Raw genomic sequence first — 23591 nt, forward strand, 5'->3', positions numbered from 1 at the left:
GGGCGGGCGGCCGGCAGCGCCGCGGTCGCTCCCCTGCCGGGCCGCGCGGCTCTGGGCGCGCAGCCTACGCACCTGCGCTTGCCTCTCAGCGTTCGGTTCTCTGCACCGCTGGCTGGGTTTGAAAGAACCCTTCGGACATAACCTCCCTTTGCGTGTCACTAGCGGGCTGCAGAAGACGACAGATATTAACTCCTTTTACTTAGCCCGCTGCATTAGAGGAGTCGTGATGGCACCATACCTTAGCAAAGGTGGCACTAATTTACAGCTGAAAGGCAGCAGCTCCTTTGACTACTGAAACTCTTTGCAAGAAATATCCGATTACAAACCTTGATTTCTTTAGGGAGTCTCACACCGCAGCGACTGTAACGCCCTGCGGATAGCAGGAGCCTTAGGGACCATTCCCCGGACGGGAACAGAGCCCTCGAGGCTGCAAACGGGCACGCAGAGCAGGCTAGTAGCTTCGTGGGACAAGTGATCAAATGGCAATACAGACATACCCTCTGCTGGGAATCCGTGGGAGAAGATTTTATTTTCAGACTAAGATTTAGCTTCTATTAAGGAGCAATTTATTATTTATCCAGAAATAGGAGAGGATCAGCATGCTAATAACCTGTACATACTTTATGAGTCAAACAGTTTTCCCATCACTGATACATTAATGTTTTACTATACCCCTTCAAAACTACTCAAAACACTTCTCTTATTTTTTCTATAAAAGTAAGCTTAAGTTGCACAAAAATTCTCAGAATATTGGGTAGAAGAAAAAAAGCAAAATGCCAAAATAAATGTTATACACAAAAAGTTGCATCCTTGAGACATGACTCAAAATTCCTCTTATAGAATTATAGTATTAGAATTTACTATATTTTTAAGATTCATAGACAAGACAGAAGAGTAACTTTTTATACACAGGGGACAGATTTCAGCCAACAAGCCTCTAATGTCAAATCTCAAAAGCCTCTGAATGATTTTTTTTTTCTTCTCTCAACACTAATAATTCTCATATTTAAGAGAAATCATCCAACACAAATGTCTACTGTAACATTACCATAACAGGAAGATCCAATTAGGCTATTTTTATRAAATATATAAACAGAATCACAAAACTAGCAGTGTTAAACTTACTGACTGAGAATGCGAGTCATTCCCAGTCAGTAAGTTAAACACTGCTAGTGCTTAAGACACTATGATACCAAACATTTGAGAAAGACAGTTTTCAAAATAAGCAACTATTTTTCGCATGTTTTAAGATGTCAATCGATTGCTTAGGGGAAGCTGGAATGCATTCTCTCTCTTACTGTCCCAAATAGATTAAATTTGAAATTCTCTTGGTTGCACAGATAGCTTTTCCACATGAACTCTACAGTATGTCTGATTTAATTTATTCACAGCTTGAAAAAATCAGCCRAAACACATCACTGGACTGTCACTATTCAACTCATTCGCATATCTAATTATACTTAAGAGCTAACTTGAACTATTATACTTAATAACTTTAACAGAATGAGGCAACTCCACAAAGACATTTTGCCACTTAAAACAGGATTTTGTCTAAATAATGGAGTACTTTAGTTACTGCCAATTAAGTTCATTAGGCACCAAAGTCCTGCCTATACCCAGGAGTGTGTGTGTGTCAGTCTCATTAGCGCTGAGCACAGCAGGAATTCCTCCCAGCGGGTACAATCCGGGATGTGACACTAAAAGAACACCTAAGGCATACATATATATATATATATCCCCCAGGCTAAGAACAGCAGCCATCACCTCAGTTGTTCAAAAACATGAGAGGAGGTATCCCTTTTTCACTCAATAGCCCGATGACACAAGTATTCACTGAAGAATGAGGACAACCAGGGCCAATTTTTTCTTTTGTCTGGAAGAATTAAAATACAGATTTCATACAAGAATAATTTTAATCACTGGACTGCCAGCTACTTTCAGATAAGGAAATGAAGCATATTGAACCCAGCTTGCCATAGCTGGACAATTTTGTTTGTAATAATTAAGAATCTACTATGTCAAAGACAGTGAGTGAAAGTGACTTTTAGAAAAGAGATAGCCGGACTGTGCTCCGAGGACCACTGCTGTATTTTATCCAGTGACTGTCCTCGCAACCAGTCTTCCCTGCCATGAGGCAAGTATCCTGACAGCCATCCTCTTGTGGCATTCCCTCTCTGATCCAGTGAGTATTTATTTATTCCACGCAGAAGAAATAAGCTCCAAATGGAGATGCTCTGGCCAAAATAGCCTGTTGCCTGTGAGCCAAGGCATTTTCCACAAATTTAAGAAAGTGAATTGTCTGTTGAACAGTGAAGAACTAAAGAAAGTGAACATCCTCCTGGGTTAATAACACTCTGCTGAAGACTCTGATACTTCTAGGCACACCTAGAAAATAAAATCTAGTTCCCTTCAGATTTAGGCTGAAGATCTTTTCATATTATGAGGATTACAAATTTGGATTTATGGGCTGTGATTCTACAAACATCCTATTTAAAACATCTAAATCGTTTGTAAATCTGTACTGTAATTCAGATACAGCTGGTATCTGTGAGAAACGCTTTTTTTCCAGACATCTTCTATACAAGGAATAATATATTTTTATATATATATATATTTTTTTCTAAAAAGCCTGATTCAAAAAAAAAAAAAACCTACAGCAAAAACACGACAGTATTCAATAACAAGCACAGTAAGCAGGCCAACAGTAAGAAAACAGAAGAAGAAAAAAATCCACACCAAATCAACCAAACAACCCCAGGCAACCTATTTAGGAACAGTCATTTAGATTTACAAGTCAGCAGAAGTGACACAGCAATACGTATTAGACTTACATATTAGATTGCAATACCTAATAGTTTTTGAGTGTTAACTTCTGTAGCAAAAGAAACCTAAAAATATCCAGAGGTAATAGTGTGTGGGCACTACAGTTCCTGGGGAGAAAGATAAATGGGGCCTGATCAAAGATGGGAACAGCAGCAGCAGAGTAACAGTTTCACATTGCCCAGGGAAAAAGTCAAAGAGAGAAGCCAGATTTTGAAAGTTAAGCTTGGGAATGGAAAAAAAAAATGAGAGAATTATTTTACAGCACAAGAATCAAGTGATTAGCTTTTTTGATCATGCATTTTTAGTGCAAAGAGCTAGAAATTTGCCTCTATATAACTATATATAGTGGTGCTAATGCTACATAATGAGACTGCAGCTATTTGAGTACAGAAAGAGCAATGGCTGACTTGCTAAATTTTTCAAGACATTTTCCTGAAGTTTGAAACAGCATCCTAAAAGATCCAGGATGCAGTCTACTCTCAGTAGGAAAAATGGCAGAGCAGCAGGTTTACCTCAAACAGTCCAGCGTTTTTCAAAATTAAATCCAGCAAATCCCAGTTTTCAGGACTGTGCAATAGATTTGATAATATAATAAAAGATCATAATTCATTAAAAAAAAAAAAAAAAAAAGAGAGACACACAAAATTTGCATGGATTTTTCCAAAACAAGCTGTCTAACTGCTCAGGACTCAGCATTTGAATATGAATAGTGTTTCTTTAATACAGTATTATTATAAAACTAGTATGTTTGTACAAGAGGCAAATAACAATTAAATATACATCACAAATAATTATCTCTTTTTGGAAAGAAAAAAAAAATCTAAATGCAACTTTTTAACCATAAATTTCTAGCACTTGAAATGTGATGCTTTCTAGAAGATGCCTTATTTGAGCAAGGGCCCTCTTCCACTCTTCAAACACATCATAAATACATCACATTTCAGTCCAAGAACACTGTGAAGGCACATTCTGAACAGGCCCAGAAATCTAACAAGTTGCCCTTATTTTTACCATATTAGCTCAGTCAACTTAAAAAAAAATGGGTAAAATAATGAGAAGTGCATTGATTGGGAAGTTTACAAAGCCCTGCGAAGAGACAATGGATCTGAATGCCAGTTTGGAGGTTTTTCCTGCTTCTTAATGTCCAGAGTTCAATGCTGGACAAATCAAAAACGGTGAAGTAAAAGATAGTTCGGACTGAAAGCAACAGACAGCATGGCTATTGACATGCAAGTGGATCCAGCCTTTATGGCATATTTTATTCTCCAAATCAAAATGAAGAAATATGTCATACAGTGTGAGCAAGCTGTAATATCTCAACAGGGATGCTAGTGTTTGTTAATTATACCTCAACATGAAAAAGAATTAATCATTAATGCATAACATTTTAGAAAATACAGAAGAATAGAGGTAAAGCAATACATCCATCATCCTAGAAGCAAAATCTAACGTAGACTGGGATCAGGATGATTGAGATATTACTACTAACAGTAATGTCCTGTGCTTTATGAAGCTATTCAATTCAATTATTCTCTGAACAGATCAATTGCTTGTCCCACAGAAATTATTTGAAAATGCTACACTTGTTTTAGTCCTTCTCCCTAGTACCACTGTGTCATTAATTATCACAGATTAATGAAACAAGAAAGGCAATTATCTAGACAGTGCCTAACAAATTACTTCTCAAAGGCCTAAAACTAGTCTGTGGTGTTCTGCACAGTTTAGAAAACTATGAAGGTACTGCAGCTCTAGACACTTTCTGTTTAGACTCTTTCATTCTCTCCAACCCTGAAGTCTAATGCAGCTAAAATGTCTTGGTGAGTCAAAAATCACTTTCTTCTAGCTAGTACACCCCTTTGTTCATTGCAGTGATTAACAGCAAATATTTAGAGAGATTGTTCAAAGTGTTTCATAAATTGTAAATCCTCAAGTCTTCTGATATTGAGAAGGGGTTGCAGTTGCATTTCACTGGAAGGCTACAGCTGTTCTGACTGACAACACAACTGTTTAGGGTAAAAAGTTGTTTCATCTAGAAATGCAATATGATATTAGATGGGACAGAATATAATAATTATTGTATATTGTCCAGAATGCATATAAAAGTACCACAAGATTTTAGTGACCAAAAATAATTAAGATCTCCATTCTGAAAATCTTTAAAAAAGATTTTCTGTAGCATGGTGCCCTCATCTCTGTCCCAGAGGAAATGGTGAAAGTGCTGAATGAATTGTCGGTATTTTTATCTTCCTTAGAGGTCACTCTAATGAACTGTCATATTTTGTCTTAGTTCGTGAAATCTCAAAGGATTATAGCAGCGTGGCTACATGAATAATAAACAGTAAGAATCTGACCTATATGTACTGAGCAAACAGCTGTAAAAGTATAAGATGTTATCAACCAGATGTTTGTTACTTGCCTTCTGCCAAAGGTTACTAACCCTAGTGAATATTTAGCTTAGTGAATGGAGAGAATGAAGCATGGTAATGGAGGCCATGGTTTCATTTTAGCACAAACTCATCTCCAAACTAGGAACTGCAAACTTTGCAACTAGGAGTTAAATTACAGAAGGCAGCTAAGCCAACCTAACTGTTCAACACCAGAGGCAGAAGGTCCTGCCCCCTATTCTTCCACCTCCATTCTTAGAGACACTGCTCCCCCTTTCTCACGCTAGTTCCTCTGTTCACTGGACACTTCTCTGAGCCAATTCAACTTGCTAACCCAACAGCCCTTACCCCCGGCTGGATTCGTTTCTGCCATGCTGGTGAGTTTAGTGGTCTAACGTGCACCAGAGCCACTGCAAAGGAAGCAAGTGCCTAGGAGGGGCGGAGGGAAAATGGGACCTCGCAGTTTCAGCAGTGGCAGTGACTCTTTAGACTGGCTTCGCCATACTGTGCAACTTCTCAGCCAGGAGCTGAATGATTCCTCTCAAAGGAAGCTCATCTACTCCATACATACCCACCAATCTCAGGTTTACTGTTAATTACCTTTTAGTTAATGGAGCCACTTTACAAAATTAGATGCAAAAATCAAGTTCCCAGCAATCTGCTTAGTAAGATTACCCGATTTATTTAGGCATCTAACACACACTCCCCTCCTTTCACTGCTATCGTCCAGCCTGATCCAATTCACCCCATGCTAGCTTGGTCAATGTACAACTCTGTGGTTATTTGCACCATACTAGAGACTTACTGTGCCATATTTCTATCCTAGCTTCCGGGCTTCTAGCACATGTAAGCAGTGTTAGGACCAATCACAGGATTAGGATAATTAGAGGATGACTTGGGAAAGAAGTACTAAAAATGCTCTGCAAAGTTATATTTTAGATCTTTAGATCATTTCACCTTGTCAAAAGATGCATGTAACCAAAAAAAAAAGGTACTAAGAGGAGGTTCGAGAAAATAATGGAGAGTTTCTAAGCAGCTGAGATACAGAGACGTTATTTTAGTGCAAAACATTATTTCCACAGTGTTGAGTATCTATAGAAGTTGAGTTCTATGCAATACTCCAGATCTGAAATTACTACTTTGTGGGACCTGCAAGGAGCTCTTTCTGATCCTTCTGCATCAAATCAACAAACTACTGCATGAGTTTCAGTTCTGGTTTTAAGATTGGTCAAACAAGACAGAATTGCTAGCATATTTGATTTTTTTAGTTTAGAAGTGCTAAAACCTAGGTGCTAAATTTTAGTTTTAGAAAGCTAATAAATCAAAAAAACATACCAATAAAAATGTGGAGATGAATAAGATTTAAAAAGGAGGAAAATTTTAACCACATAATAAGGACATTAAAAAATTTTTGGTATCACTCACTTTTGTCAGCAGCAAATGCTTCAGACATCCTTACTCTAAATTTCTATTAGTTCTAGAAAAAATATTTTCTAGAAGTCATTAAAACAGAATATAATTCTATAAACATACACACACACTCACTTCCTTCTTCTCAGCTTCTAACTAAGTTCAATGGTAGGTGAAATAATTAACATTTCACACTTAAAAAACACTAGGAAGGTCTTCTAGTACCTATTAGTACTAGTCTTCTAGTATCAGTGTCTTATAAATAATTTAGATTTTTTATTTTTATTTATTTTTAAAAAGTCCCCTTGATTTGGATTAATACAAAAGATCATGATTACAAAGCCACTTTTTTCTATCACAAATTATATATTAAAATACAGTATAGAAAAAGGATGCAGTTCTACAATACTCCAAAAGAAAATGGAATTGCTAAAACTTCTGCCTTTCCTATCCTACCCCAAGCAGCTTAAATAGATTATGCCATAATGCCTTCCTTCATTACCTATGTTAACAGAAGTTGAAAACAAAACAGAAGCAGTCAATTAAGGTGTCTAATGTCAAAAAAATTCCCTCTGGCCATTTTTCTCTGATTAGCTGCAACTCTGTCATCTTTCTGATCTTTAATTGTGTAGCTCTAAAAAGTGTAAGCCAACATAAGTTTGTGCTGTTTCATTCCCTCTTGCCCCAGCTCCACTTCTTCAAACCTCCCGTGCACCGGAATGGGCACTTGCCTGACTTTGTCATGCACCAGTCCCAAGGCTAAGTCCCAGAATAATATTTACTTTTTTGAAGCTTGAGGTTTCTGTTGGATCAGAGAAATGTCCAATTTCCAAGCAGAAGGCAGAAACAGGACTTTACATGCATCAATATAAATCAGTTTAAACCAGACCTGAACCACAGGGCATCTCCTGCAGTGCGACTCCCTAGGAATTCCTCCTCAGGGGAGCAGAGTGATCCCCCTTGCACAGTGAGCCTCAGGATTTAATGCCATGCGTATCATGACCATACCAATCAACTGCTCTGATTTCATTCAGGACCTGCAGTTATTTCCCACAAGGTACGTGATAATTTATCTACTTAGGGAATAAAGAGTTTTCTCAAAACCAAAATTGTTTGACTTTTAGAACAAGTAACTTCATCTACACTAGAGCTTAATCAACAATAGCTAGCACTTAGCATCTTCTCACAACATAGGTTGGCCCACCTTCTCATACAGCAAATCAGTCTGACTTTCCAGAACAGAAGCTCAACAACCTTTCTTTAATATAGGAATGCTTTTAGAGCAGAGCTTCAAACTTTCCAAGCCATTTAATAAATTCAATAACATCCTGAAGATAAGCTTTCTTGAGACAATACAACTTGAATTAACCACTTGCCATTGCTAGAAGGGGGAAGTTCCACTCTCGAACCAGTTCTGGAACTTGTTAAAGCCCTCTATGAGCTGACTAAACCCATCCGTCTTTGCAGAAAGCTAATCCAGGAGGGAGTAAAAACAAAACAAAAACAAACAACAACCCTTCTCCCTCCAAACAAAGCAAAACCTGATTGCTTTTTGCTAGTTTAACAAGTTGAAACAGCTTACAGAGAAGTCTTAGACTGCAAATCCACGATCGAGGAGAGTGAGCCATCAGATAAATTAAGTCTGAGAGAGATTGCTAAAACCCAGTATTTCTACTAGTTCTAGAACAATCTTGAAGTGTTTGCTGAATTATGTCTCGCCTTAAGAAGATATTTCTACTATCTTCCTACTTGCTCACTGTGAAGTTAACTAAGCGTTCTAAAAGTAGTAAACATCCCATAATTGGTCAAATAATAATTTATCATTGATCAATGTCACTTTATTAAAGCACCACATGCACATCCCAAGGAAGACCTGGAACTCAAAATAAGTAACATATAAAGATGTAATGTGACATAATCCTTAAGAGATGTACAACTTAAGTAATTAACAAAAGATAAAATTACCATCCTCATTTTATACAAAGAACTACAGATCAAAACACAATATACAGTTATATTTTGGAATTCATTCTCACGCAATATCATGGACACCAAGCAAAATTAGGAGCATTTTTTGATATTTATATAGCTAGCATTCAAACATCATAACTCTGGGCATTCCTCTCAATTTCAGGCAGGATCTTAAACTGCTAAAAGTTAAGAAATAATATTAGGCTTTCAAGATAGAAATTATTCCCCACATGACCACCACAGAGTTGACTGTACCTTTTGTCATAATGATGTACTTAAAGGCACTCCTGGGAGGTACTTGCATATTACAGTAACGACAGCCCGCATAAAATCAGTGCAAAATAAAACTCTCCAAAGCCTCTTGTAAAGGTGATTAATACAGACAGGCCACTGGACTATATCACCTATGGATCTGATCCAGAATTACAATGGAGGCATAGAAAAAAATCAGATAACTTGCCCAACATCACAAAAAAGTTGTGAAGTCAGAGCATTTTCATCCCCATGCACAAGATCTTCCTCCTTCAGTAGCTAAAATGAACCATGGAGAAGGTCACACTTAACCTTCCCTCCCCTTTTGGAGAATCTTTAAAACAGAGCCTGGGAATTTTTTTTTTTTTGGGGGGGGGGGGGACAGGGACTCAGCACATTATTCACTACAAGGAAAAAAGAGGCTTATTTAATCCTTTAGTTGCTTTCACCACAGTCTCTTATCATTCCTCTCTTAAAACCTGAAGATCAGAGACACTTGCACATCAGTAATGCTACATGTACCATTGTGGATTTATGTAATACATTTTGAACTCTGAATTCTGAGTCCCCCAAAATTGAATTAACCACATGCAGTGAAGTCAGCAATAATACTCATTTACTAAATACAAGAGAAAAGTAAGTCTTAATGTATGCTTCTTTTCTATGTATACAAACAGAATTCTCTTACCTTTTGTTGGACTCTGGTTCTGATCTATAAATCCTTTCAAGTCGCCATTTGTGGGAGTCACACCAACCTGAACAAAACATTTTTGCAGTCTTAAAATATGATAAATCTTTGTATGTTTTCTAGTATGCAAACAACGTACTATGAAAACACAAATTTTGTATATTCAATGGTGAGAAATTTTTCAAAAACATACCAAATATACTACTTGTCTATTCTGTTCCAAAAACTTACATTTCTACTTTTAACAAATGCCCAGGTTAAATAGATTTCTACAACATAACTCAAAAAAGCAAAGAGGAATGAAATATCTGCTCCAAATTTCCAGAACACTATAATCCTATAAATAGTACAGYCTAAAGAGAGCCTGAGGTCCACAGCAAAGGGTCCAAAACATTTACTGTGTATATCTGAAGACAAATTTTATTTTTAATTAAATTCATTAATTTAGAAAAACTCTCAATATCCTGATACTGTACTATGCATAATCCCTGTCACTGTCACCTCTGTCATATGGAGCAGCTGCCACCTGTAGCACAGCAGGAAACTACTCAGTCTCCAGTATTCTCAGTCCTAAGCCATATGACCTGTGGGTCTGAGGAGACGTGACTATTGGTGTATTTTACACATATTCCCTAGTCTTCAGGAACAGATTGGGTTACCTTGAGGGTAAATTCCTGGAGACAGAGAGGATTTAGATCTGGACAGAGGGGACAGAATGGTGCATCTCAGATTTTGTCATATATACAAAGCACAGAAAGGAGTTTGTGCTATAGAAAAACAAATGCTCAACCATTCCTGGCTGAGGGAGGGAAAAGATTGGAAAGTCCCTCAGACCCCAGTTAACGAGGGGTGGGCCCAGCAAGAGCAGGTGATGGAAGGCATTCTGCAGTTGCACCACCTTAGTACTCCCCGTTCAACAAGGCATTCTGTTTTGCTTCCAAGACAGAAGCTGTGATAAGCGCGGAGCGACTGAGCTCCTTTAGAATCTGCTCAGAAATCATAGCATGATTCCTCCAGGAGGCAATTAAGCCAAATCCTACAAGATCTTAAAAAAAAAAAAAAAAAAAAAAAAAAATTGTAAGCATGGAGTACTTCTGTAAATAATTGGGACAAACAATCATACAACCAAGAATCAAATATTTGCTTTATTTTACAAAAGCACGTAGTAATAATGGAACACAGTGCTAGGGCCACTTAGTAGAACTTTAATCACAACAAATGAGAGAATCATTTTTTGTGAACAAATGAAGCGGTAGTATCATAACACTAAAATAAACTATCCCAGAACAAGAAAAACCCTACTACAAGCATCCAATTGCTAGGTTCAGCCAGAGAACTTTTACTTATCAAGTGATTTTTAAGGGGGAAAATCAGCACACAACACGGTGACAAACTCTTCTGAAACAATTTTAGAGATTTTTTTCACCATCAGGAGCAACAAATTAACCTTAGCAGTTGCTGCACTGTTTTTTCACTCAGGGATTAGGATTTTATCCACAAACTTTCCTCCATTTCACCACCAGGGGCACAGCATCTGAATGCAATACATCATGCCTAAGAATTTACAGAATATGAATTTCTTCAAGTCCCTGTACAATATCCTGCACAATAGTTAATAAGGATGGCAAAATGGCTTTGACACATCTGCCTGGCAGATACAGGCATGCAGACATGGTTTTTTACATAAACAGATTGCATATTTTCCAATTCAAGACAGATCACCTGTTGACTACATTGATATGACACTTACTAGGAATAAAATCAGCATTTTTCTGGTCTGTGAAAAACACTTTGATTTTAAGGAGCAAGAGTGATCTCATACATAATTCTACAAACACAGTTGTTCCCTGAACTTAATGTTTTGCAGCTACTGACGATAATCCCAGCTCTGCATCATGACACACTTGCACCACTTGCTGCTTGTTTCTTGGACTCAGAAATACAGCTTCACACTATGAAGCTTTGTCAGCTATTGCTTCCTCCCATCTGTGATTTTTTAAACACATTGTCAATATCACCCACTCTTTTCAAGAAATCTCTTAACATCCCAGCAGAGATCATTTCAATTCCATCATTTGGCAAAGTCAGATAGTTACTCACATTTACTAAAGTAAATAAAGTAACTAAAGTTACTCATGTTTACTTCTTAGTGGACCTGAAAACTTCACATTAAAAACCCCATAGTTTTCAGCCCAGTAAATCAAGAGAAACCAAAATAAATTTACTTAAGTACAATGGGCTGAAGACTGCAAATCAGCTTTTGAATCACAGCATTCAAGCTTTCCACAGAGAACCGGGGCTGATTTCCATCTAACTGTCCAACTTTACTCAACATATTAAGTCAGAATCTTCACTGACAACTGTCTGACATTTTACATTACCACCACATTTTATGGTTTTACCTTTACCAAGTTCAAACAATTTAGGTTGTTCTTTTGKATGAATATTGTTGTTAAAAATAGTTCATCCATGCCAAATATGCCAAGAGCAGGGAGGGGTGAGGCTTCTCCTTCAATTAAAAACAAAAAAACCCCTCCAAAATTGAAGCAGCTGTGATGCTTCCATAACTTGAAGACAGAAACTGAAGTTTGCGTACAGCAGAAGTGAGGATGAAGAAAGCGTAACTTACCGGAAAAAGTAATCACTAGTGTGCATTCCACCATTATCATTAAATACTGCCTAAAATTAGCCGCATTATACGCTTCTGAAAACAAACCCACAGAGATGCTCAATATAGTTCAGCAATTTATCTCAAAAGTTGTCTGTACTGAACTTGCTCTTTCATCTCACACCCAGCTGGACTGTTCATATGCTATTCCCAACCAGCAACCAAATACTCCAGCTGTTGTAGACTACCATAGCATCAGAAGTTGCCATTGAGAAAAAAAAAAAAAAAAAAAAATCTTTTGTGGAAATCTTTTCTCTCCGTTTTTTTTTCCTTCCACTAGGTGGCAACAGTACCTAGGTAATGAAGGTGGTGTGTTGGGGGGGAATTAATGTGAATATCTGCATTTGAGCATGGGGAAAGAGGAGGAAGATAGGAAAACAAATGCAGAAAGGTTTCATATGTTTTAGTAGCAGGTCTGCATGGAAAACAAAAGGATTTTAGTATTCTCCCATCCGCGTGCTTGTGCTGCAATGAAGGTTGGAAAAGTTTAGTAAGYTACATAGTAAATTGCACTGAAAAGATTGCAGAAGATTGCAAAGTCAAGATGAAGAGCCAGAACTGTCAGATGATACCACTTCTGCCTATGCACAATATAACAATAACAATATCAGTGTCTCCTCAGGATCCCTGCCTCTGCAAGGAATAGAAGAGGATTTTAAATCGGAGCTTCACAAAAAGAACTGGGGAACCACAAGGATAAAGATCAAGTGTTGGATACAAAGGCCAACTATTTCCAAAAGAAATTATAATTATTATGATTCCCATGAATACCTTTCAAGATAGCACTGCAATTTGTTCACAATTGAATCTTCAGCTCTAGATTTACAGTTTTACATGTCCTTATTGATTCATATCAGTGCTTCAATTAAACACTGAAGATATGTATATTCGTACAGTCAGCCCAGAAAGACTCTCCAGTAGAGTTATTAAAATCCAAACATTTACATTTTATTCTGTCAAGGATTTAGATGATTTAACAGGTTCAATGTTTAAGGAATCATAACAAAGTACTTTGGGTTTTTTTTGTTTTTTTTTTTGGTCTGGTGCTTCAGTGATTCAAATGATGCAAAATTACAACAGAATTTTAGTTTACATAGAAAACACATATTTTCAGGATGATAGTCCTCATACGACATTTATAAAGAGCACCCAATGAACAGGAGCACTTATCTCTATTTTATAATCTCTGTATGTAAGTTTAGAAGAGATTGAAAACAAAGTTGAATTTCATGAGAATTTAAATGAGAAATGACAAATCTAAAGAAATGTGTCTCTCTTACAGAATAATTATCATATCTAACCACTCAAAAAAGCAACGTTTGATGCAATATTACAATACTGCAGCAGAACGAGAACTTTACAGTACCCCATTACAATGTCAGATGTCCCAAGTCATGTCATCTGCGTTTCTGCAGCACCCATCGTATTTGGGAATCTTTTAGTTTACCCATTCCTAAACCAAAACCAGCAAACTGCATCAACCAGGAAATAGTGGCAACCTATCTCCTGGCAAGAGGAAGAGATGCTATCTCTGTTTCTCAAAAGATTTTTGCAGATTTTAGATGTGATCCAAAATGGATTTTAAGGAACAGAAAAGAAAAAAAAACCCCATAGTTGTGCTACAAGGAACCCATTTTTACTGAGTCCATATTTAAAGACCTAAGGCTGAAGAATTAGCTTACATAGGTATCTTTTATTACTTTTTGTATGGCTCACATATGACATTTCTGCTTTACAGCAATGTTCCAGAGTTTCTGGATTATGAATTCATGTAATATAGCTACCGAGAATGCTGGGTATGGCAGGAGCTGGGCTCCTCTTCCTGGCCATCCGCAGCAAGATGAATCCTGCCATGTAGGAAGATGAAGCATGCACTTGGCAGGCCTTTGCATCCTATTAAATATTTTCATCAAGCTTTTTCCATCTCCTAGCAGGTGACTGAGAAGTTTCAAAACAAGGGAAAAAAGAAATCACAATAAGAGTCTTGGATAGGACAAACTCGTTACCCCTCTAGCTTTCCAGTCTTCTCCACTGTCTGACATACTGTCGACTTAGCAAGTCTCCTCCTTCAAGCCCTCCCTTTCCATAGAGGAATTAATTTTCCCATTAACCTGAGAAGCTTTTGCTCTCTCTATTCTAGAATTAGCATGCAGATTATAGCATGCAAAAGTTGTTCATGGCTAGGAAATCCATAAACTGACTGGTTTCTTATACTGTTTAGTCCTGATAGACTGATTTGCAGACATACTGCAGTAGTATCAGTTCCATAAACAGCTCGGGTAGGACCTAAAACAGACTCTCTCATCATGAACTAAAAGAATACCTGCATGGAATATCAGTGCAGAACAGCTACTGTGCTTTACATAACTTTTAAAGAGTTCCCAGCGTAAGATGGTTGTTAAGGCTTGTTTAGAAAGAGTGCTGCAAGAAATGCTTTTTACTGTGTACTTATATTTGCCTCAATTTATCAGCTGTAGTGTGTGTGCATGCTGTAACTAAAAAAAGACCCCCCCCCTTTTTTTTTTCAAATGAGATCAAGCATAGGCCAAACTTAAATGTTGATCAAACTGAAACAGTGTTTTAGGAAGTTGCTGTCTTTAGCTGTCAGTTACTTCTGGCGTAACTGAGATACCAAAACTGATCATGCAAGTGCCCCATATCCATTTCCATGCAAAGTAAAGCAGGCCTGCTTAACCAGCTTCAGCAGTTAAACTGACTTATTTTCTTCCATACTGACATGGGAAAGGAGAACTCTTACAGCCATTCTACCAACCTCATCTGTGATAAACCATCCACCACCCGAGAAGCAGTAGCAAATACCCTTAGGAGTACATATACATAAATTCAGATTAGACAATCAAAACCAACAGTTCTTATTCAAGTAATCTGCTTGAGGGATATTATTTACTTTGTCCTAAAAATAACTTTAATGGGTATTTGCTCTCTCTTTCTTTTTTTCTTTTCTCTTTTTTTCATTTCTCAATACTTTTGTGATGCTTTCCCACCTGAACAACAGGTAGGAATGGAAGCACAAGACCGATAAGAAAAAGGCATTGTATTATGTAAGCAAAGAGTGCAATAAGCCATTATGACAGGGCAACTGAAATGACATCTGTGTACAGAGTATATGGGCAGCATGTAAACATCTCATCTCCAAGAGAATCTATAACTTCTATTCAACATTTTGTTATTCATAACTGTTTTGGTTAGAGTTCTTTTCCAAGGAAGGTCAAATTACCCTTAAGTAGTGTTCCACAAACAGATACTAGAAAGTGTTTATCACCTATCCTTCTGCAATGGAATAGCATGCTGCATTTAAAGTGAGCAGTGAGCCCAGCCTTGATAATTCTCCCATCATGTACTTGAATAAAGGTTAGCAAGGAAAAGCAGTGATGAGGAACGTTGTTCATTCCACATATAGATGTATCTAGTCTAYGGAAACATTCAGCCAGAGTGCTGCAGATTAGGAGAGAAAGCATATGACCACCCCTATTTTTACTTTTTACAGTTGAATCTGGCGTATGAAATAAGCAAGTCAATGGTAGCTGCATATATATATCAAATTATTTTCTGGCTTGGTCAGCTTGAATCAAACAGATAAATATAAGAAAACTGAAAGCCTCACTTGAAGCTGCACACCAAATGAAATTATTTAACAGAATAAAAATTTCCAAGTCTGGAGATCTAATTTAACCAAACTATGTCCCTGCCATCAATCGAACCAAATATGTACAGAAACTTTTGCAATTACTGAACGACTGAACAGAGAGCCATCCTAGGGTTAGGATGTACTTTTATTCTGTACTTTTATTCTGAGGTTCTTGCTTCTTTAATCATGTTGATGTTGTTTCCTAAACCTCTTCAGATTTAATTTGACAGGATAACCTATCAAAAACAGCCAATGGGTAAATTGCTCAATGCCCAAAGTAATACTCCACTCACTGACTGCTCCACTCAAGCTTAATCAAAACTGTTCTCTACATAAATTGTGTTCATCAAGAAGCACAGCTACTCAGGCAGAAAATTAAGGTCAAGATGTTTTCCATTTCATCAGCCTCTCCAGAATTGTGGATAGGGGGAGCGAAGATACAGCCTCTGGACTCCACAATACAGTCTAGCCACATGTGGCAGAAGAACAAACAGGAAGGCCCTCAATAGTCTAGAAACCAGGAGTGCACAGACATTAGTAAAGAAATATGCTATCTTTCTGCTCTTCCTAGAGCTTTGAGACTCAGACTCACCAGAAGGATTTACTGTGGTGCAAAGCTGAGCTGCTTCAGCAAAATAAGAAGCTCTCTGATAGGTTGGGAGCAAGTGTTAAACAACACCATAAAGCATTGCCTCAATTGTCAACTTGCCCTATAGCTGATTAAACCACATATTCTTAAAGAACTTCTAGCTAGTTTAAATGTATCAAAATACTGCAGATGATAGTGTGTGTGTAGCATACAAAAATCCTGTCCATACAAGAAACCAAAACACAAAAACCTTCAAATTCTGAAAGCCAGAAGTAACTGGCTGCATGCTGATATAAAGAAGTAATACATGTTGTTTAATTATAAACTTACATTTTTTGCCGTCATGTCAGACAATATTGCTTTATATTCCGTAAAACCATAAGATATCCCTTTTCATCTTCAAAGAACCTTTAAAATGATCATCCTGTAAGAAAGTTAATTAAAACATCTTAGTTAAAATACATTTTTAGTTAGCTGTCTATCTGAAACCCTGCACCTCCAGAGGGTGCTAGATGCTTTCTTGTGTAGCTGGGGGTGGGCTGGGGTATTTTTGTTTGTTTGTTTGATTGATTTTAATAACATCAATCACCAGAACAATAAGGTTCTACAAAGATTAGTATCATTTACATTGCTTGGAATAGCCAGAGAGGTAAAGCATGTTATTTAAAGGCCCAACTATATTATGTCATACCATTACTAAAGGATTATAATTAAATCCATGCAATCAATTATATCTAGTGCAGACCCTAAAAACTGGAAGTGAATTAATTCTTCCCATTGCTTCTTTAACCTCACACAGCAGAGAAAGCTCCTAATTCCATCTCTACAGACATCAAAAGATCTCTGTAAGATGTAGGAAATACTATAAAATGTATATACACAGCAAACATTTAATATTTTAGGAAACCTCTAAGTAAAAACATTGCAGTTCTCCTTCACCTTTTTCATATTTTCAGGCTTTTTAATTAACCAGGTATTATAGGCTTAGTATTATAATGAGAATTGTAATATTAGAATTCCATGAAAAGACAAACATTTTGCTATACTGAAGAATACTTAATGACTTCCTCATTATTTTTAATCAAAAGGAGTCTCACAGAAAGATTTATAACAACAGACAAACTGAAAACAAGTTACAGATCAATGCTGGCAGCACAAACTATTTTAAAGATAAACTTAACTTGACAAAAACTTTAAGTACTTTGAAAGGACTACTTGTTAATAAATGTACTACAAAAGACATCTGAATTGCAACTGGATGTATAAGAGAGGGAGAGATGTTCACACTTTCAAGTGTGGAATCAATTCAACAAAATCTTTTAGAAGCAGCGTATGCTAGTTACCAGCTGTGGGTCATGATCATTAACAGCAGATATCACCAGCTGCAAAGGCACAGTGCAAGTTAACACTATTTCCCCTGTATCTTAATCCATGCCAACTTTGAGAATGGCCAATGTCTTCACCTCTCTTTTAGAAAAGCACCCCAAATTGTTCCTAGTAGTGTGTGTATCCATGAGGAACCCTATCATCACTGCATTCCAGGGTTTGGACAGTCCAAAAGAGCACTAAGTTTAGGGACTTTTATATAGATTTCTTTGCTTATTCAGAGATCCTATCAATTCCATTGTTATTAGACTTAGTGGAAAAATCCATTTCCTGTTGAATACATCATATTTTTGTTCTCCCTAGCGCCTTAATTTTATTGCTGCCATGATTAGGCAGCTACTCCAGCATGTTGGCACTACACAAACTGCACAATTCTGTCTACTAAGACACTTTCCAGTGAAAGCTTCTAAGTTTCAGAAGTGTTCCTTTCCACGCAATAAGCTGAAACTCAGAAAAAATTCATTTCTTTCCAGTTAATGTTTGGTCTTGGTCTTAAATTTATCTGAACTACAAATAACACCTTAGAAGGAATAGCACATATATATAAAGTTAAGAGATAAGAAAAGTTGTGGGCTTGACTTACCAGCAAACCTTGAAAAACAAACTACTCCAACAATTTTACACAAACACACACATGCTAGAAGCTAGACAACCCAAGTTTTTGTGCAAGTAGAAGATATAAATAATGGATGGAAAAGACATGAAAATGATGAAACAAGCAAAAAGTTCTGGAACAAAAAAAGTGACAAAGGGGACCGACCACCATCCATGACAAACAGTTCAGAATCACTGCAACATTAACATTAATTTGCATCTCAAAATTGAGATTTAATCAACAGTCATAGCAGCAGTTATTACATTTGTCAGCAAACAGTATAACTAAATTGAGCACTACTACTATTGTATATTTGATGTTCACACAAAAAAGTTTAAAATAACGAAGATTTTCATTTTAAGCAGAAAAGAAAGGACAGTGAAAGTGTCAAGGGCTGATTCAGTATCCGTTATGCTGCAAGTTTGTATTAGCCAAGTTTTGAGCAGTAAGGTGATGCAGAAATGAAGCTAACATAAGGGGAACTGCTGTGCTGGAGAGCTGTAATACTTTCTTATAGACTATGAAAGGAGGGATCCACCCTGACTTCAGACAGGATGCTATAGAAAGACATCTATTCACACTGTTGGGGAAAGGGACTACTCGATCYGTGCAGCAGTCCTGAAACCTGCAGAAGAGCCACAGAAATGCCATAAAACAGTTGTCAAGGAAAAGAGCAAATTCCTGAACTGCTCTTCAGTGAAGTGCAGTGCAGTGAATCCCTGCACTGTGTCCGAAAATCAGGATCTGTGGGCCTTTTCTTTTTCCGCTTTCTTGCTCCTTCCACACACACTCTCCAAACACATCATCTGGAGCTCTGGGCAAAGCATACGATGTAATTTGCTTTCACTGTCTTGCTTTAAGAGACTTTACAAGTAATTTACTCAAGTAAAACATAGTTAAGAATACATTTGCTAAGCAGTTTTAACTTGTTTACAGATATGCAAACTAATTTCATCTTTGACAAGTTATTTGCCATCAAGCTTAGTGATCCAGAAGATATTGTCCATGAACTATTACAGTCTTTTGCCACAATGCTCTTCAGCCAGTACAAACAGTTGGTATTCTTCCAGGTTTATGAACACATTTTGTTGAGCTCGAGAAGCCAGACTTTGTGACCCCACCATCTGCCATGACCTCTTGTCAGGTTCAGACAAAAGAACTGACACAGATGGTCTCAAAATGGAGATTCCCTTCATTCCCAATTGCTATTTGACAGTTTGCTCCATACAGATAGAGAAAAATAAAACTCTACCTTTGTGTTTTTTAACTGATTTCTACTGAAGTGAAGCTGCATAAAGACAGGTTTAGAGCCCAAGGCACATAACACATAAAGATTGCTTTATTTGAACCTAAGGTTTCCCCTTCATAATCCAAGCCTTGGTTTATAATCCACCCTTACGATTTTTGTCTTTTGGTCAAATATCCTACAGCACAGTGAGCTAACTGAACTGTGCTAACTGAACATTGCACTTGGAGTTGCAGTTTCTTCTAGAACATATGTTGCCTAATCACTCATGCCAGTAACATTAAAAGCCAGTTTAGGCATTAAAAACACCTAGATTATCAAGCTCTAGTTACAACAAAACAGTACGAGAATACATATCGATACCTACTCTTCTTTACAAGTTAAAAGCCAGATCTATTCTGAAGTTTCAGTAATATATAATTACAATCCAGGTACTGGACACAACACAAAACAGAAAACAGTTATTTGCAGAAAAACATAACATTCCTTCGTAGGTTTATTTTCTGTGGTCCAAAGTCTTAGTTTTAAATTATTCCCTTAAGAAGTACATATTGGCTAAAATCTAATAGTAGAAAAAAATAAAGTCTTATACCAGAACAGTCTGTTTTCTGCCCTTACTAAGCTTTAGCTAATTTTCTTCAGTTTTCTTTAATTCTCCTCTCTCAAATTCTTATCAATACTTTACATATCATACCTTCACACAGACAAGCACCGCACAAAGATTCTCCACTAGCTCAACAGGCCACCTCCATTTCACAACAGAAAGCACAATTTATGTCAGTATTTGTTCTCAAACATCTATAAATTACAATAACTAATTGCACAGTTACCTAAAATATTAAGGTGAAATGTCTTACTGGAACACAGAAAAAGTTGTAGAGATATTCCAGTATACCAGACTGATTTTTATTATCATCAAATAATGATTTTTTCATTTACTTAATCAAGGAGGTTAAGCTCTCATGATTATTACAAAGCGAAAATTATTCGAAATAACTAGTTCAGCTAAGAAGAGAGTCATCAGTTTCATAAAAAATAAACCTATATAAAGCCAGCCTCTGCMCTGAAAAATAGTCTGTATTCTACACACTCCTCTCTACACTAGTACTAGCTTTCCAGCTAGGGTACTACAAGGCTGATTTCCAAAGACAGAGGAGTAACAAAAAGATTCCTTGATTAATCAGTACAAGCTCAGTTTTTAGCCACTAATTTATGCACAGTGTCTACATGGATTAGACCACCTGTTACACATATGTTGCCTCATTGTGTCTCAGTGTTCAGACCAGTAAAATTTCAAATTACGAAGTATTTACCAGAATTCCACCTGCTCCCAGGAAGCATGCCCCCATCTTGTTCCTAAAAAAAATTTCCTTATCCAACTCCTTTTATAAGCAATTGAGATTAAAAAAAAAAAAAAGGAGTAATTTTAGTGAAAATATCTGCATCCACTAGTCAGATTAATTTCTTGGTACTCCAAGAAACAAATACAACTTTGCTATCAAGTATATGTAATTTAAAATAAGGATTTTACGTCTTCATAAGAAGACTTCAGTGATTTGTCCACTTTTTTTCTTGGGTCCTCTTCAGATGACTTAGACCCAGTTTTATCTTTTATTTATATATACACAGGGAATAAACTTGGCTTACAAACTGCAAGAGACAGGAACTCCCATATAACATCTAGCTTGTTACTTAACAAAGAACTTCAAAAAGCCAACTAAGGCTAATGTATTCAATTAGTCACATACAGAGTTGGAAATAAGTCACCATCTTCAGCTACCACAGAGTAATTTTTATTTTGAAAATAATATTAAAAGAAAGTAGGACTCAGGAAACATTTGAAGAGCTCGCACCATGATCTGCATGATGAAGGTCTTGCAGGTACTACAACTTTTTTTTCCCCCCCTCAGCTTTTACTGCGGGCAATCATACACATTCAAAAAACTCCTAGTAGATAACAGACAAGGCAATTAGAGACTGAACAAAGCAAATCCAAGTAACTTGACTGCTAGATCATACCAGGAATTTTAAACAAAATTAAATACTTGAGAAGAATAGCGAGTTTAAAAAAGCTTCATCCCATATAGAGCTCTGAAGGTTGGAAGATACTTTAACAAAGTACAAATAATGCTTCATCTTGTTTCTACCAAGTATGACTATTAATAAAACCATGCATGCAATATTGATAAAGTAACCATTCAGGACCAGCTGATTCTGAAGTGCTTGAAGTTGAATAGTTTTCATATAACTCAAAAACTGCAACCTATAAAGCCATAGTACAGAAGGTTGACTATTACATTTCACAAGAATGAAAAGACAGTGACAGTTTTAAACTGTGATTCAAAAGGAATATAAGACTACCTGAACCCAATTTGAAAATGAAGCACTCATCTTGTAGTTCTGAGGAATCACCTGAATCCTTAAGAGAAATCAGAAAGAAGGAAACCAAATAAATACCTAAGACTGACCAGCTTTTCCTAAGCTCCCGTGTTTGAGCAAAATTCCAGTGCATTGTCAGAACAAGCAGACTGACACCTCTTGACAGCAAAAGTAATAAGGACTCAAGTCTACACAGTACAAAGCATCTGAAAAAATAAATGAAGTCTGCATGCAAGTTTAATTAGAATAAAATATATCACTTAAATAATGAATAACCACCACTTAGTCTGGTTTGCTAAGAGGATGTCAGGGAAACTGTACTTTTAAGAACTTCATGCAAGATATATTGAGAAAACAAACAAATGAGATCCGTTTCAGTACTCTCGGACTTGGTCCCAAACACTACATCTCCATTACTTCCACTAATCAGTACATTTATTCTCACTACCACACATACTATTACATTACTGCTCACTACTGGCAACAGAAGTGATGATAGAAGCTACTGAATATCTTGAATAGCATGGTGACTAGGAATGAAAATAGGTCTGAGCAGATACACAAGTGACATGAAAACACAATCCGAGAGTAAAATCCAAAATTGTAATCAACTCTTATTCAGCATCTACCTAGCTGAAGGTGCCCAAAGTCTCCATGGCTTTAACCATCACACGTTAAAGTCATTGCCGTGCCTAGAGTTCTGCTGCTTGTCCAGTCCCGACAGTGCCAAGTAGCTTGATGCCATGCCTGTCTTAGACCCAAACCCCACCAATCTAGAACCTGATATTCCTTCACTCAACCTCTTAGACATGCTCTTAGACATGCCCAGAGCAAGTAGTAACCCTAACTTATATGCCTAGGAATAGGGGCAGCACTTATGCCTTATTTCAAAATTAATGAAGTGAGGAGTGTCCCTTATCGCTCAAGTAAGGAGGAGGCTAAATTAAACATGTAGAATCATTCCAAGTGCTTGAACCTGAGCTGAAGGCTGTTTCAGTTCCCCAAAACAGCTTACTGTCATTTAAGATAAAGTACTTGGAACCTGACATCAGATACATTCATGCAACACTTAAAAAAGTAAGGTGATACTAAAGTTTCTTCATGAGTTTTATAGATGTTACTCCTGTCAGCACTGACATGTAGAGACACATTTGAAATTTATATTAAATTTAGCTGCAGTTCTTTTAAGTAGACAATGTATTCTGTAAGCTCATCTTTTGTTCTCTAGCTAGGCTGCTAGCCCAGGTATTTTTCCATAGCTAGCTACTATACAGGGCACAACATTTGGGAGGTCTCCTGGCTCAGTACAAAGAGGGCAAGGAGCCAGTACAACATTCAGTCAGGTAATTATTGATGATTTTAGCTGTTTGAGATGCAGCCCTACACGGATCATGACCACAGTGGTGAGTAAGAGGGCAGCATTCTATTAAGAAACACAAAGGGATGCGCTCTGCACTTCCCAGAATGAGTTCAGAAAATATTTTGCCCAAGTCAACAAAGAGCAATAACTGACTACAGTGAACTTCACGTATAAAAAAATATTCCTGGAAG

General features: G+C 37.0%; 1 protein-coding gene across 3 annotated transcripts in view; it reads right to left on the minus strand.

Moving 5' to 3' along the window:
* Positions 1-16850, minus strand: part of TFDP2 (transcription factor Dp-2) — a 56099-nt gene extending 39249 nt beyond the window's left edge. For 2 of the 3 annotated variants that reach the window (XM_026087085.1, XM_026087084.1), the window contains exons 1-2: positions 16765-16850; positions 9529-9595 (exon numbers count right to left, since the gene is read on the minus strand). In XM_026087085.1, coding sequence (XP_025942870.1) covers positions 9529-9595; positions 16765-16779 — 82 coding nt within the window. In that variant the 5' untranslated portion in view covers positions 16780-16850. Of the gene's footprint in view, positions 1-9528; positions 9596-16764 lie in introns of those variants that run through there. The other variant, XM_026087088.1, reaches the window with a different exon arrangement.
* Positions 16851-23591: the final 6741 nt, after the last annotated feature.

Source organism: Apteryx rowi, unplaced genomic scaffold, assembly GCF_003343035.1.
Source record: "Apteryx rowi isolate R43461 unplaced genomic scaffold, aptRow1 scaffold_70, whole genome shotgun sequence".
NCBI lineage: Eukaryota > Metazoa > Chordata > Aves > Apterygiformes > Apterygidae > Apteryx > Apteryx rowi.